Raw genomic sequence first — 17,097 nt, 5'->3', positions numbered from 1 at the left:
AAAAGTACAGATCTATCGCAATGATGAGACCTCTGGAGTTCAATCAATCGAACTTGTGTTTGCAGACGTTTGCCCACAGAGAATCTCGTAATTTTTAAAATAAAGGATTGTGTATTTATACCTATACCATGCTTTTTATGACTTCAAGAAGGCTCATAGTCCTTTAGGTACAATGAAAGATTCTCAATATTTTCATGTTAAGGATACAGAAGCCATTAGTGCTTAGTAAGAACCCACAAATAAACTGTTTTGGAGGTATCGGTTGACTGATAAATATTGTCCAGGATACTGATAGAACACCTTCTGCTACTTTAAACTGTTCATTCACCTGTGAAGCCTGATTTAATGATACATCCAAAGCATAACTCAGATCGTGCAGCACTCCCTTGGTAAAACACTAAAATGCCAGAATAGCTTATGTGCTCTTGCTTTAAGTGGGGCATGAATCTATGAACTTCTGACCTAGGCAAGTAAATTACAGCTGAGGCAAGTCTAGTACTGAAAATGAAAGACTTACTCTACTGCCCTTTCTACAGAACAAGACATAAATTTGTTTTGCTTTGCAGCTTGCTGGTGTCTCTCCAATTTACTGGAACCATTTCTGGTATTTTTAAAATCTGTCCCTCCTTAACGGATTAAAATATTGAAGATATATTTTTGAATATGAAAAAAATTACTTATTAACTGCTTGATTAAATATCTGGTCTTTATTTTAAAGTGGGGGTTAATAACTACCTATTTCATAATTAAAACCTTTTGTCTACCTATCAATTGACTACCAAGTACCAGGTGTTACAGGAAACTATTCACTTTCATCTTTGCATCTACCTAAAATACACATGAACTCAGAACTACTACATAAAATTTATAAGTCTGTGAGGTACAAGTCAGACCAAGGAGGTCAAGGCAGTATTACTTTGTTTATGGATAACATTCATAATCAAAAATAGAAATGTATTCTCTAAATACCTATTAACAGGTCTCAAGCACTTCCAATATTGGTGCAGGTTGTCATTCTGAAATGTCAACAAGTCCTTTCCCCCCCACAGCCTCTACTTGACTTGATGGATGCATCCCGCAGTTTGTTTTTTGACTCCAAATGCCAGTATATGTGATTTCTTCTGAAATCAACAGTTCATCCCCAAGATACAGTAATTTCATGTTGCTATATCATTTGCTTGCTATAATAATAAATTTTGGTAATGTGAAGTATCCTGATAAAATATATTACATATGGTTTGTTGCAAGTTGACACCAGGGCTGGTTTCTGTGAGAGTTTTAAAACAGGTAACAGAGTCAAAGCAACACACATCAAAGTTGCTGGTGAACGCAGCAGGCCAAGCAGCATCTGTAGGAAGAGGTGCAGTCGACATTTCAGGCCGAGACCCTTCGTCAGGACTAACTGAAGGAAGAGTGAGTAAGGGATTTGAAAGTGGGAGGGGGAGGGGGAGATCCAAAATGATAGGAGAAGACAGGAGGGGGAGGGATGGAGCCAAGAGCTGTACAGGTGATTGGCAAAGGGGATATGAGAGGATCATGGGACAGGAGGTCCAGGGAGAAAGAAAGACAACGGTGGGGGGGGGGAACCAGAGGATGGGCAAGGGGTATAGTCAGAGGGACAGAGGGAGAAAAAGGAGAGTGAGAGAAAGAATGCGTGTATAAAAATAAATAACAGATGGGGTACGAGGGGGAGGTGGGGCATTAGCGGAAGTTAGAGAAGTCGATGTTCATGCCATCAGGTTGGAGGCTACCCAGACGGAATATAAGGTGTTGTTCCTCCAAACTGAGTGTGGCTTCATCTTTACAGTAGAGGAGGCTATGGATAGACATGTCAGAATGGGAATGGGATGTGGAATTAAAATGTGTGGCTACTGGGAGATCCTGCTTTCTCTGGCAGACAGAGCGTAGGTGTTCAGCAAAGTGGTCTCCCAGTCTGCGTCCGGTCTCACCAATATATAGAGGGCCAATATCTCAGTCCCTCTGACTATACCCCTTGCCCATCCTCTGGGTTCCCCCACCCCTGTCTTTCTCCCCGAACCTCCTGTCCCATGATCCTCTCGTATCCCCTTTGCCAATCATCTGTCCGGCTCTTGGCTCCATCCCTCCCCCTCCTGTCTTCTCCTATCATTTTGGATCTCCCCCTCCCCCTCCCACTTTCAAATCTCTTACTAACTCTTCCTTCAGTTAGTCCTGACGAAGGGTCTCGGCCTGAAACGTTGACTGTACCTCTTCCTAGAGATGCTGCCTGGCCTGCTGTGTTCACCAGCAACGTTGATGTGTCTTGCTTGAATGTCCAGCATCTGCAGAATTCCTATTGTTTGCGTAACAGAGTCAGAGTGTCACATTGGACAAAACAACCCACCATCTCTACATTGGCCATCGAGTACTTATTGATACTAATTCAATTTGTCCATGTTCTTCTATGTATTGGCAATTCAGGTACTTATTAAGATAATTCTTGAATAATGTATCTGCTTTTACTACACCCTCAGGAAATGTATTCCAAATTCCAAATACCTTCAAGTGAAAAATGTTTATTAATGGATATTTTGTCTTCTCCTCCATAAACTGCCTACCCTGTAGAACTTAGCTGCATTCAGCTCCATGCACTAGTTCCGCAATGGGGGAAAATAGTGTTTGGTCCTGAGAGACTCTTGTAAAGTACCTGAATTTTCCCAGTGTGAAGAAGAGAATCTCAAAGTCGTTTCTCTACACTGGAGCACAATATCTATAGCTGGGTGTTCTGGCTTTCAAAGAACACATCAGTGAGAAATGTTCTCAGTTTAGTGCTCCTCACTGCATAGTCCATTGCAACAGAACCATTTTCAATGATAGGCTCCAACATGACAACACCATCCTTTTTGGAATCCCACCCTACGCAGAGAATGACACATTGCGCAACGGAATGGTTCAGCTTTAAACTGGGGTTCCAACCATGAACTACGAGGATTTTTAATTATCTGGCCTGGTAGTAACACATCTCATATGCTAGATGCCGCTATCCTTCGAAATCTATATGATGGTGTCCTCCCTGTTAGAGTCATCCTAATCCTGATCAATAAGGTCCTGCATCTCAAACATACAGTCACTTGCACCATGTGATTGGGACTGTCAAATTGTGCCAACAGAAATGCTGAAAATGTTTGGCATCACGGCATCATCATCATTATGTGCCATGTTGTAGGACCTGGGAGATCATGGTCTATAGCCATGATTGTTCTTGGCAAATTTTCTACTGAATTTGTCCGCTATTGCCTTCTCCTGGGTGGTTTCTTTATAAGATGGGCAACCCCAGCCATTATCAACGCACTTCGGGGATCGTTCACCTATCGTCAGTGGTCCCATAACCAAGTATTTGTGATAGGCACTAGCTACTCATACAACAATCCACCACCTGCTCCCGTTGCTTCACATAACCTTGATTGGTTGGGGGGTGGTGTTGAGCAGGTGCTACACCTTGTCCAAGGGTGACTTTCAGGCCTGCAGAGGGAAGGAGTGCCTTACACCTCCTTTGGTTTACAGCTATCTCCACCCCACTGCTCATCACAGCATAGCTGTCCACTTGAGATATGAAGCAACAATCAAAAACTCTACTAAATTAATCAATCAACTAAAAGGAATGTGCTAAATTATATTTTGCTAGGTTTCTTGCAGAATCCTTTCCATTGAAATAAACAGACACCCTGTTCCGTCACTTGGTCTAGGCTGGCACAGATTCTTGAAGATGAGTTCACTATCCGGCGCTGAAATCTGTGACGCATCCTATGACACCACCTAACCATTCTCCTTCAGATGCTTACACAAGAAAATACCACCAGATTCACATGGAGCTCCAGACACCTTTTAGGAGCTTACGATTGGCCATAATTTTAGCTCAAAATCTGTGGGTGTATAGTCATAACTCTTACTCAAATTTCATGAATTATTTTCTAAAGATGCTGATTTACACTGGATATCTGATCAAAAAGTGCCTGCACATTTTGGGTATTTCTATATAGACACAGTTCATCACATCTAAGATGGGGCAATTAACGTTTGTCAGTAGTTGAAGTATAACATGTTAATTATGAAATCTTCAAATCTGAGTTATAAGACAAACAATGAATATTATTCCCCTCTCATCCCAAATGACTCTTTCCATATGTCCATCAATTCACTTTCCTAACTCCTCTGTCTCACAAACCTTTTGAACCAGCTAGAATCAGCTAAGTCATTATTAAAAAAAAATCTGAGTATTCCCTTCCCATACTGTTCTGATTAATTATATGGAATTCAGTATTTATCCATCTTGTTCGAGATTGTAGTTAATGGAAAAACTTTCATGACCCAAGGTATCATTAACTTAGACATAGCAACCTAGAAAGTATTCTATGTATGGGTAAAGGATGGAAAAGAGTAAGACATAACATCTGTTTTAAAGAACTACTTCAAAGCAATGGATTTTATCTTGGCTATAGCTTGACTATGCCACATTAATTTAATGTTTTCAGCATTGAGGAGAGTGGTAGAAACCAATACTCTACTTAAAATATTAAATTATTATTTTGTGCTTGTGATTGGCACAAGATTGCGGGGAAGTTCAGTACTGCTTCTTCAGTTACTTCCTTTTAGTTTGTTTTGCAAGATGGTAAATTTAAATAGTTTGCTCAAAAACAATATCCTAATCCTTCTAGCACTCTGAAGGTGTGCTGCTGCATTCAGAAAAGATTCTGCTTGTAACATTGTCCCTGGGGACATCATTGCTTCAAATTCATCATATGCATTCTTGGCAAATATTTAACAGTGTTATGGTTTTAGAGTTTTTAACATAACTACAAAATTGTACAGCAAATGATACAAAACATTTCATTTGAATTATGCTAAAATATGCATAACATTTATATAAAATAATGCATTTATTAAATTTATTAATTATCCTTTTCTTTCCCCTTGGGATCTTATTGCAACTCCTGATTCTAATCTGCTTCGGTTTAGCCAAAATATTTAGGTTTCATTTGCAATTAATTTAATGTAGTGTGAAAGAAGCCTAGACACTACAATATATTAAAACTGACTGATTAATAGGTTAAGAAATATTTGTCCCTTTGTCCATGTAAATTAGTGATACATTTCACTCTATTGCTGTAATTGCCCATTTTATAACAAATTGCTAATGAATTATATAGATGTTATTGTTAACTAAGTGTTTTGCCATAAAGCTGTTTAGTTGTAATATGATCAAATAATAAATATTTTTAAAATTATGATATTTGTTCATACATGCCATACATTATAGACTAACAATTTAGCCAACATTTGTTTACATAAATAACTATTCTATTTTCATCATAAATATATTTCTATAGTGTGCTTAATAATGGAACAATTGTATAGGTTCTTGGAACCTTTGTCCTATTATTTAGTAGTTATTTGTAAATATCAGTAGGCACTTTTACACATGTAAGGCTCCCAAAAGCAGTTATGGCTATCTGTGGACTTATTCAATTGTTTAAAATTTTCTCATGAGCCAACTTTATGTCACAACACCTCAATGTAGACTTTATCATGGCCTCTGCATCACTAGAACAGGACACATAAGTGGTAAGCAGAAGTGCCCTCTTCAGATTCATTCAAGGACCTGTTCACAGAACAAAGGGAATTCTCCCATTGATCTGGTCATCAATCTTATTTCATCCACCTCCATAAAGGTCTCTGTGGCACTTAAATTTAATTTGTGGGACTTTCCTTTGAATGTCAACTTGGAGCATAAGGGTGTGAAAAGAATTGCAGAAGTTCTAGTATGACCTTTAGTCAGTTCAAACCAATCCTTGTGCTTAATATTCCCCCATAGAATATTGAGGACATGTTATTGGCGTTTCAACCAATTTGCAAATCCAGTAGACAGTATCTAAAATAGCAATTAATCCAGAACTTTATTTACAAACCTAGGAATTTTTATTTAACTGGAGTTCCTTTTCAGTCGAATTTCTTCGGGGTATTTCCAGAGCCGGGTCTCAGAGGTCACCAGCCCTTTATCTGTTTCTTAATGTAATTTCAGTAAATTAACGTTCTTAAACTGTTATGATCACCAGAAACATTGAATTATTTACTACTATTTAGGATTGACTTGTAATCGATATCTCATGTTTAAAAATATTGCCCAATGTTTCCGATTACCCTTATCCATTTCCACTTACCCTGTATAAAGGTAAAATTTTGAGTTCTAAGCTACAGTGGAAATGATTACTGTCCACGTTTCCAAATAGTTACATTTGACTATTTGAAAATTGTAACTACTTAATTCCGCCTGATAAATAGTAGTTTTCATATATAGTTTGAAACCACTTTTGTTTCAGTGTATCATCTGTGGCAATCTTGCTTTGATCCATAGTGAAACTGCAAGTTGATCAATTATTTCTTATGTTGGCTGTGAATTGGACAGTGAGCCATAGCTTGTCAAAACCAAAAAAAAAACCTTTGTGGTGTCTTCGTTGTTGTTGAGGCGCTACCGATGATTTAAAAAAACAGCACAATCCACACAACAAATAGTTTGGATTTCGGTGAAGCTGATTTTCTATGCTATGCCAACGTGTTACTTAAACCAGCGAATGAAATAAGACTGGTAATTTCTGGTGTCAGCGAGGCCACAAGCTTAAAATTCACAAGGCATCTCTTTTTAAAGTGGCTAATTTTAACCACATTGCTGATACTAATTTAGTGCCTATTATAAAATCTTCTGTTTCTAATAACAAAAGTGTTGTGGTAAATATTAAGCAGCAGGAAGGTGTAAGTTACTTCCAGTCATAGTAACCAGTAAATCGTAACTGATATTTCCATTGCCATCAACACAACACAAAATATAACACAAGTTTCTGATAAATTTTGAAACAATTATGCAAACTACGGAAGTCGGAGGTAGAAATAAAGGATTAGCCATCAAAAACCAGCAAATCTTTGTCAGTGCCGTCTTTAAACCACGTTCCTGTTGATCTGTTCCATGTTTTGCAAGATACCTCGCTAATAGCTCCGCAATGAACCTAAACTGTCGTGGTATCTAATAAACGTAAACGTACGATCTACGAATAGAACACAGATGAGTGTGAAAGAGTGCCGGGCAGTAACTCGAACTTGTTTTTACCCGATGTAAATAGACGTTTATTACTCTCGCATAAAGCAGCTTGATTAAACCCCTGCTGTTCTGAGCAGCAGCTGAACGGACTGCAATGCCTTGTGCATATGTGTTGCCTGGTGGTGTGGAGCTGGGCAGGACAGTTTGATTTGCCGAGATTGTCCAGAAATTACTCTCAACACAAGAGTGTAGTTCAAATTGTGGAGCGCTGGGCACAAATAGATCACTCAAACGGAATGCTATTGCTTCGGGTTTTATGCAGCAGCTTGGGAATGCTAAACTTTATAATTTCATCCGCTCTTCTGTGTTCGCAAATCGCCTGTCAAGGTAAGGAAACAAAGAAAATGCTGCTGGATTTCGCTTGGAGGAGGAAAGGTAACTTTGCATTAGAATATTCAACGGGAGTCCTGACCGCGCACTCCTCAACGTTGTTGTCTAGTTATAGAAGAAATCTCTCTTCTTTATGTTATCATATGGGGTTAATGGTGTATTATCCTTTTAGGCTTATTTCTTTTGCTTTTGTTAATGGGTCAATATCCCTCAGGGTAACCGGCTGTTTTCAGGGCATGGGCCAATCCCAAATTGGATTTGCCTTTCTTAATGAAATATATCATTGGTAACTTTCGGAAGAAGTTAAACGGTGCATAAGGGCCTTATAAAAATGTTAAATCTCGCAACTCCCCACTGCTGTAATATATTAAAGGAGCGTATTTAAGATTTTTTTGTTTTTTTATTCAAGCTTGTGAACTTGATATAACAGTCATTTGTCTTTATGCTGAGCATAAATTTGCGACCGTGATATTACTCGGACATGAAACCGAATAAACACAGTTAATTGCAGAGTAATGATGCAATTTAATGGTGTTTCCTTTTACCCACTAATGTTCATGTTTGTTGTATTTTTGTTAATAAACTTTTTCATCTGAATTGGGATGAGCGATGGGAAAACAACTCGCTGGTAAACGGTGTTCAGGGTCACTCGACTGCAACAGTGCTGATGCGTGAAATGTATTATGAAGGTTGAACAAATGGTTGATTTATCTATTATTTATTGGTCTGCACTAGGGCTTGGCTTCTGTCGTAGTCTTTCACATAATTTAAGGAAGATGTAGGTGTTTTGGAGGTGAGTGAGATCATGCTGAGCTGCAGAATGGATGGTGAAGCCGGTTGAGAATAGCCTGCCATTAAGTTTGCTCAGGGAATATTAAAATATGAAATAATTTCTTTTCTAGTCCTTCATACGAGATTTAACATGCGTTCAGACTTTGTAATATTATTAAACGCCTAAAGGTGAACTAGTATGGTGTTCGCAGTGTCCAGGTAACTACTCATGAAGGTAGGGAGGACGTGTACCTGTGAGAGTGAGAGGTGGAAGAACCGGAACATGAGACTTCAGCGAACGTTGAATGGGAGGGCGCGGAGATGTGTCCTGCCGGGCTCTTCATTGTGGGGGGGGGGGTGCGTTTCGAATGGATGGGAAGGGGGCGCTTACCTGGGTGATGCACAAAAGGGGAGTTCGGTAATTGCGGAGAGGACGATAATCTCGGAGAATTTAGAATGGCGTGTGTGGGGACCCTACTGGGACGTGCACCCGGCGCCCGTAAGAGGGAGAGGCAGTGATTGTTCCCTGTCTAGTTATATTTACACGTGGTGGGCAGAGCGGCCACGTTCTAAGGTGGTGTGTGCCTTTGACCATATTCTTAAGTAAGTTAAATCGATGGATGAACGCAGAGGGAGAGTGTTGTCGGCTGTGTACTGTGCGGCCTTGAATGAAAATGGGGCTTGACAAGGGACTTGGGGTTGCAGGAGGTTTGCCGGCGAAATCTCCGCTGCTCCAACACGTCAACGGTGTCGGAGTTTTCTAAACTTATTACAGGGTCGGGGGTATATATTGGCACGAAATGATCGCCGTTCCCCAGAGATGATGACGGGTCTTCCGGAGAGCTGGTCTGCTGTCCGGTGGATTCATTAACCACTTCTTGCACGAGCAGTTTCACCCTCTTCACCGAAACTGTGGAGATGCGTTATAGAAATTCGCCATTACTCCCATTAAACTCCATCACACGGGAGGTCTTGCCCGCTTAATTAACTGTTCTTGATATCAGGTCCCCAATGTTTTTGTCCAGTATGGTCTTTTCAAAAATAAAACTGCTTATCATGTAGGGTTTTACAAGAGAGCATTTTCTCGAAGAATCGGTTGGAACGGTAAAAGTGAAAAAAAAAACTTTAGTTCAGTTTAATATCTAAACACCCTAGGCGTGCTGTTGCTTGCTGGCATCGCCGTCTGGTACGGAGGGGCCACTGCACGGGATTGGAAAAAGCTGCATAAAGTTGTAAACTCAGCCGGCTCCTTCATGGGCACTACCATCTCCGCATCAAGGCCACATTCAAAAGGTGATACTTCAGAAAGGTGGCATCCATCATTAGGGACCCAGATCACTCCGGACATGCCCTCTTCTCATTGCTACAATCAGTGAGGAGGTACGGGAGCCTGAAGACACACACTCAATGTTTCAGGAACAGCTTCTTCCCCTCCGCCATCAGGGTTCTGAATGGACGATGAAGCAATGAACACTTACTCAATTTCCCCCTTCTTTTTGCACTAGTTTTTAAAAGTTAATGTATGTAATTATTGTTATTTATAGTTCATTATGTATTGCAATATACTGCTGCCGCAAAGCAACACATTTCATGGCATATTGCCAGTGATGCTGCTTCTGGCACTTTATTCTTTAAATTGTACTAACAAATGCAGATGTTCACAATGCTTGTAAAATATGGTTGAAGTATCACAGCTGAGTAAAACAAAATTAAAGAAATAAGAATGTGCATATCTTCTACTGAAGTAAGCCCATTTACCTTTATTTGAGTTGCTTACTTGGATGAGATTGACCATTTTATTCCTTGACTCCATTTTTGCTATGAAGTATTGTATTAATTACCTTTGTCTCCAATCCATAATTATTAATGTTCTCCGTTATGAATTATTTACATGTTTTGGTGGAAAACTAGAAACTTTGCTGCAGGATACTACCTTTTTTTTTAATTCAATGTAAACATGCTGTTTCATATTTAAGCTTTGCCCATGAATGGGGACAAATGTTGCATAAGGATTTAAAATTGATTAAAATGTTAGGCTGACGAATGTGTTTGAGAATATAAGAGAACTTTTGTTCTGGTCACTACGTCAATGACACTTTAAACTCAGCATTGTTCCAATTATGTTTAATAGCATCTCGTAATATCCATCACACCTGTTTTCTTGCTACCTTGTTAGTGTTTCTTTTGGGTAACATTTTTATTTTTATCAGTTGCATCTCAACACAATTTACTGTATTTCTGTTTGAGCACAATAACCATGTTAAGACAACTTTAAAAAAAAATAGGCTATCACAAAACACAAGTTGCTTGATCCACATCAGAATTTGAAAGCACAAATTGGATTTGTTATTGATGGTTGGAATATACAAATTTTGTTAACAGTATTCATCCCAACTCCTGTAAAAGTCTAACTTGGGTTCTAACATAAATCTTCCTATCTGTAAGTTCAAAGTGAGCATTTATCCATCAAGAATCAACAGTTTTTTGAGACCCTTTTTAATAGTTTCATCATTTTGTTACTTGGTCTTTACCTAGGGAAGATGTGGTAATCTAATACCTGCTTTGTGAGTGTTTTTAGCAATTGTGTATTTGTTAAGAGTAATAAAATAAAGGCCAGAAATACAAAAGACTACAAGTGTGTGAGAAAAAACTGTATATATTGCCTTGGAATAAAAATTACCCTCCTGATATTTGTAGCAGGACCATAAAACTGAATGTGTGAATTTTTCTGTAGTTACGATCACAACCACCACCTCATCTGCATTAAGTTTCTTTTAAACATGCCAAAAGCAAATTAACCTGAGGTCCTTTGTATATCCTTCATTGAGTTTTGGTCCCATATAACCTTGCATAAATTTGTTTTGTTATTGTGTCATTTTAAAGGAGTTTGGTAATAGTTCCTATATCCTTGAGTATTTAGATTAATATGGACCTGATTTAACAATTAACCAATATCTAGCCTGCTGGAGCAAAGTTAAAAGTAAATTTTATTTTCAAAGTACATGTACAACAACATATACAGCCCTGAGATTGATTTTCCTGTAGGCATACTCAGCAATTCTATAAACTAGTAACTATAACAGGATGAATGAAAGGATCAACCAGAGTGCAGAAGACGGCAAATTGTGCAAATGCTAATGTAAATAAATAGCACAAATGAAATAAACAGTCATTAAAGTGTGATCATTTGTTACAGGTACATTTCATTTATGGGGCAAGTGAGTGTAGTTATCACCTTTTATTCAAGAGTCTGATGATTGAGGGGGTAGTAACTGTTCCTGAACCTGGTGGCGTGAGTCCTGAGGCTCTTGTATCTTCTTTCTGATGGCAGCAGCAAGAAGAGAGCATGACCTGGGTGATGGGAATCCCTGATGATGGATACTGCCACCTTAGGTTAGCATTTCATGTAGGTGTGCATTTGTCAGATTTGCCAGTTATTCAGATTTTAAAATTATGTAACACATTTATAGTAAAGCTGTACTGAAATTATGTACAAATGGAGACTATCTTTATTGGAATATTTCATTCTGTCAGGTTCTTTTGTAAAACTGACCTTTGTCTTCAGATTAACATCACCTATATTACTCCATATCATCCACACAACAGCATCAATGGATATAGACAGGACATCAAGGTTGCTTGATTACTGAGCTGTATTTTTTTTTAACTGGAATTGCAAGCAGGTTGGTCTTTGGAAGAGTTAGGTACTCTTTTTGTTTGGTTTATAATAACTTGGGATTACACTTGCTTTGCATAATTATCACCATTCACTAACATTTGAAACGGACTAATTCTGGAAGAAAGGTTTTCTTTCACATAAATTGGTTCTGCTCTTCAATTTCATCTACTAAAGAAGCAGCCTTCAATTTAACACGATGCTATTATGTTTATGTTTCTCTTCTGATAAATCCCCAAATTGCATGAGGCAATGCATATCACAGGCTACTTTGTACCAATTATGTTTTCGTTTACATTTCTTTCAGAAGTTTCTTTTTTTTTGGATTGCCTACTTTGTGCATTTTCTTGCTTGGAGAAAGTCAGATCGTATTTCAACATTCAAAGTCTGAAAGAAAATACCGTAGTTATTTCTCTTTAATGAAAACTTGCAACACAATTTCAGAATCATCCTCAACTATGAGAAATGATTGTATTTTAAAAAAATAGTTCAAGGCCTTGGAGGATATTTTATACTGGATTACACTCCAATATTTCCAAGATAGGAAATAATGAACTGAAATGAGTATTTGATTAGCCACACAGAGACATTACATTATACTGTTTGGTAGGGCCAATGAGGGTAGAACAAGTACAGCAAATGGTAGGGCCATGGGAAATGCTGCAGATCATTGGTGCACATGTCCGCTTCCTGAAGATGCATACAAAAATATTGAAGACGAATGGAATATCAACAGCAACACTAAATGCTGGAGGAACTCAGCAGGTCAAAGTTCAAAGTAAAACACCCAGTGACCACTTTATTAGGTACATCTAAACACCACATTAATGTAAATAATCAGCCAGTCATGTGGTAACAACTCAATGCATAAAAGCATGCAGACATGGTCACAAGGACAGCTGTTATTTAGACCAAATATTAGAATGGGAACGAAATCTGATCTAAAGTACTGTGGAGTGATTGTTAGTGCCGGACAGGATAGTTTAGGTATCTCAGAAATTGCTGATCTCCTAGGATTTTTACACACAACACTAAACATAGAAAACCTACAGCACAATACAGGCCCTTTGGCCACAATGCTGTGCCGAACATGTACTTAGTTTAGAAATTCCCTAGGGTTACCCATAGCCCTCTATTTTCTAAGCTCCATGTACCTATCCAGGAGTCTCTTAAAAGATCCTATTGTTATCTGCCTCCACCACCATTGTTGGCAGCTCATTCCAAGCTCTCACCACTCTCTGCATTTAAAAAAAACTTACCCCTGACATCTCCTCTGTGCCTTCTTCCAGGCACCTTAAAACTGTGCTCTCTCATGTTAGTCATTTCAGGCCTGGGAAAAAAACCTCTGACTATCCACAATGCCTCTCATCACCTTATACACCTCTATCAGGTCACCTCTCATCCTCTGCCACTTCAAGGAGAAAAGGCCAATTTCACGCAACCTATTCTCATAAGGCATGCTTCCCAATCCAGGCAACATCCTTGTAAATCTCCTCTGCACCCTTTCTATAGTTTCCACATCCTTTCTGTAGTGAGGTGACCAGAACTGAGCACAGTACTCCGCGTGGGGCCTGACCAGGGTCCTATATAACTGCAACATTACCTCTCAGCTCTTGAACTCAATCCCACAATTGATGAAGGCCAATGCACCGTATGCCTTCTTAGCCACACAGTTTACCTGCGCAGCAGCTTTGAGTGTCCTGTGGACTCAGACCCCCTCTGATCCTCCACACTGCCAAGAGTCTTACCATTAATATTATATTCTACCGTCATATTTGACCTACCAAAATGAACCACCTCACACTTATCTGTGTTGAACTCTATCTGCCACTTCTCAGCCCAGTTTTGCATCCTATCAATGTCCTATTGTAGTCTCTGACAGCCCTCCACACTATCCACAACACCGTCAACCTTTGTGTCATCAGCAAATTTACTAACCCATCCCTCCACTTCCTCATCCAGGTCATTTATAAAATCACAAAGAGAAGAGGTCCCAGAACAGTTCCACTTGACACACCACTGGTCGCCAACTGCCACATAGAATATGACCCATCTATAGCCACTCTTTGCCTTCTGTGGGCAAGTCAATTCTGTATCCACAAAGCAATGTCCCCTTGGATCCCATGCCTCCTTACTTTCTCAATAAGCATTGCATGGGGTTCCTTATCAAATGCCTTGCTGAAATCCATATACACAACATCTACTACTCATCCTTCATCACTGTGTTCAGCCACATCCTCAAAGAATTCATTCAGGCTCATAAAGCATGACCTGCCTATGACAAAGCCATGCTGACTGTTCCTAATCATATTATGCCTCTCCAAATGTTCATAAATCCTGCCTCTCAGGATATTCTCCATCAACTCACCAACCACTGAAGTAAGACTCATTGGTCTATAATTTCCTGGCTATCTCTACTTCGTTTCTTGAATAAGGGAAGAACATCTGCAACCTTCCAATCCTTTGGAACCACTCCTATCCACAGTGGTAATGCGAAGATGATTGCCAGAGGCTCGGCAATTTCCTCCCCTGCCTCCCATAGTAGCTGGGGTATATCTTGTCCGCTCCAGGTGACTTATCTAACTTGATGTTTTCCAAAATCTCCAGCACATCCCCTTTCTTAATGTCTATATGCTCAAGCTTTTCAGTCCACTGTAAGTCATCCCTACAATTGCCAAGGTCCTTTTCCGTAGTGAATACTGAAGCGAAGTACCTTCGCTATCTCCTCCAGTTCCATGCAGACTTTTCTGCTCTCACACTTGATTGGTCCTTTTCTCTTGTATCTTATCCTCTTGCTCTTCACATACTTGTAGAATACCTTGGGGTTTTCTTTCTCATGGCCTCTTCTGACTCCACTCCAGTGAAATTCTTCCTCATCTCTGATCTAAAAGTATGTTCCTCTGTTCTGAGGCTGTGTCCTCTGGTCTTAGACTGTCCCACCATACGAAACATCCTCTCCACATTCAGTCTATCAGGGCCTTTCACCATTTGATAGGTTTCAATGAGGCAGCCCTCATTCTTCTGAATTCTGGTAAATACAGGGCCAGAGTTATCAAACAGTCTTCGTATGATAAGCCATTCAAACCTGGAATCATTTCTGTGAACCCTCTCCAGTTGCAGCACATCTTTTCTAAGGTAAATGGCCCAAACCTGCTCACAATACACCAAGTGAAGTCTCACCAGTGCTTATAAAGTCTCAACATTACATCCTTGTTTTTATATTCTAGTCCCCTTGAAATAAGTGCTAACATCGCATTTGCCTTTCTCACCACAGACTCAACCTGCAGATTAACCTTTAGGGAATCCTGCACAACAACTCCCAAGTCCCTTTGTAACTCTTTTTTTTTGTATTTTCTCTCCATTTAGAAAATAGTCAACCCTTTCTTCTACCCAAGTGCATAACCTTACACTTCCCAATCCTGTATTCTGTCTGCTGTTTCCTTGCCCATTCTCTTAATCAAAGTGCTTCTGTAGCCTCTCTACTTCCTAAAACTACCTGCCCTGCCACCTATCTTCATACCATCTACAAACATTGCAACAAAGTCAGCAATTCCATCTTCCAAATCATTGACGTATAATGTAAAAAGAATTGGTCCCAACGCAGACCCCTATGGAACACCACTCGTCACTGGTAGCCAGCCAGAAAAGACTTCCTTTATTTCCATTCTTTGCCTCCTTCCAATCAGTCACTGCTTTATCCATGCTAGAATCTTTACTGTAATACCATCGGCTCGTAGCTAAGAAACACACTGTTGAAACTATCAGATGTCAATTCAGTGCAATAAGGAGAATTTTTCAGGATCTGTAGGAGACTGGCTGTTAGGAAAATCTAGCAATCTAACTAAGGAAGGCTGTGTAACACTTCCCACAAGTTCAGTAATCTGTCAATATCCACTTTTTCATGTGAGGTGACTTCTAATATTAGATGCAGCTTTAGCAACTTACTACTGATGTTTTCTTGATCTTTGCTCGACAAAGTCAGGCTTAACTTGCATATATTTAGTTATTGCTTGCCTTGTGATTTCAAAGTTGCTCAGTGATTTTTTTTTTGATCTGCACTGCCATCTGGGCTGGTGAAAATGAAAGCAATGGGTAGGATGAAATATTATTGCACCTGCCAGATGTGGAAAGAGTCTGGAGGTTATACTTGTATGGAGTCATTTGATGGCTACGAGAAGATGAAAGGAGCAAACTGTGTTAACAGAATTTCGCTGTCACTTACTACTCTCCTCATCATATATTGTAGTTTTGGCAACCGTCTAAGCATGCAGTCCTTTAATCCTGTAAATATTTTAATATATTCACTTAGCCATCATTAACCAACTAAAGATCAGGACCTTCAACTTCTCCATCTGCTATATGTTCAAAGAGGTTGTTGCCCATGAACTTGTCCTTCTACTGGATTAATTGTCTGAAGTCATCTGCTTTCTGTATAATCCAAATAATTCATAAACTTGAGATAACTGCATAGGCATTAACCTATCGAAAGTGAAAGGCCAAGTTCAGAGTTGTGAAATAAAGGATCTCTTGTGATGTTTGAACAATGGAGAAGGAGTTTCAAAATGTAAATGTGATGGTGTGCAGAGAGATGAAGCGTTCAAGTCCAAGACATTGCATGGATTTGTCTGTCCCTAGAAACTCTGAAGATGCTGAACCTTAATGCAGAGGACAGTTGGTTTTGTTTTTTCTTTGAGAGTTTGCAAGCTGCTAGTGCATTTTGTTAGCTTTTTCTATCTTGATAAAGTAATTAACATTTTTTATAGCAGAGAAGGTTTTGCTATTTTGGAGATGTTGCTGGCTGTCCTTGCTACTTCCCTAGACTAGACAGCATACACTTTATGTTAAGGGAGATGGATGAAGTTGTTTGCTTTGTGAACATACTTTTGCTTCACTAGCATGTTTCAAAGACTTTTGAAGCTCTTCTTGCTATTTTCTCCTCTGCATATTGTCCCTTTCTTAATCAGAGACCATTCTTTCCAGTTTAGCTTTGGGCAAATTTTGCTGCCGCCTACTCTTTCAACCTTTTATATTCTCTCATTCCAGGAAACATGTATTGAGGCCAGTGGGATTAGGATTTTTATTCTGACTAGCAGCTTGCACTTCTTTGGCATTATATGTTCACTGAGATATTGAAGCCAAACCTGATGCAGTGGAGAACGATTTATAAATAGAGATTCTAACTCATTGAGACAGGTGGCTAGGAGAAAAACTG

At 39.3% G+C, this 17,097-nt stretch overlaps 1 protein-coding gene across 6 annotated transcripts in view; it reads left to right on the top strand.

Annotated features, from left to right (window-relative positions):
- The first annotated feature begins 7,065 nt into the window (after positions 1–7,065).
- The window catches only part of unc5a (unc-5 netrin receptor A), a 613,315-nt gene continuing 603,283 nt past the window's right edge, over positions 7,066–17,097 (top strand). For 5 of the 6 annotated variants that reach the window (XM_063053439.1, XM_063053436.1, XM_063053437.1 and 2 more), the window contains exon 1: positions 7,066–7,435. In XM_063053439.1, the coding sequence (XP_062909509.1) occupies positions 7,216–7,435 (220 nt within the window). In that variant the 5' untranslated portion in view covers positions 7,066–7,215. The other variant, XM_063053438.1, reaches the window with a different exon arrangement.

Source organism: Mobula hypostoma, chromosome 7 (genome assembly GCF_963921235.1).
Source record: "Mobula hypostoma chromosome 7, sMobHyp1.1, whole genome shotgun sequence".
Lineage (NCBI taxonomy): Eukaryota > Metazoa > Chordata > Chondrichthyes > Myliobatiformes > Myliobatidae > Mobula > Mobula hypostoma.
The sequence above is the reverse complement of the archived record's forward strand: the minus strand, read 5'-3'. Positions and strand labels throughout refer to the sequence as shown.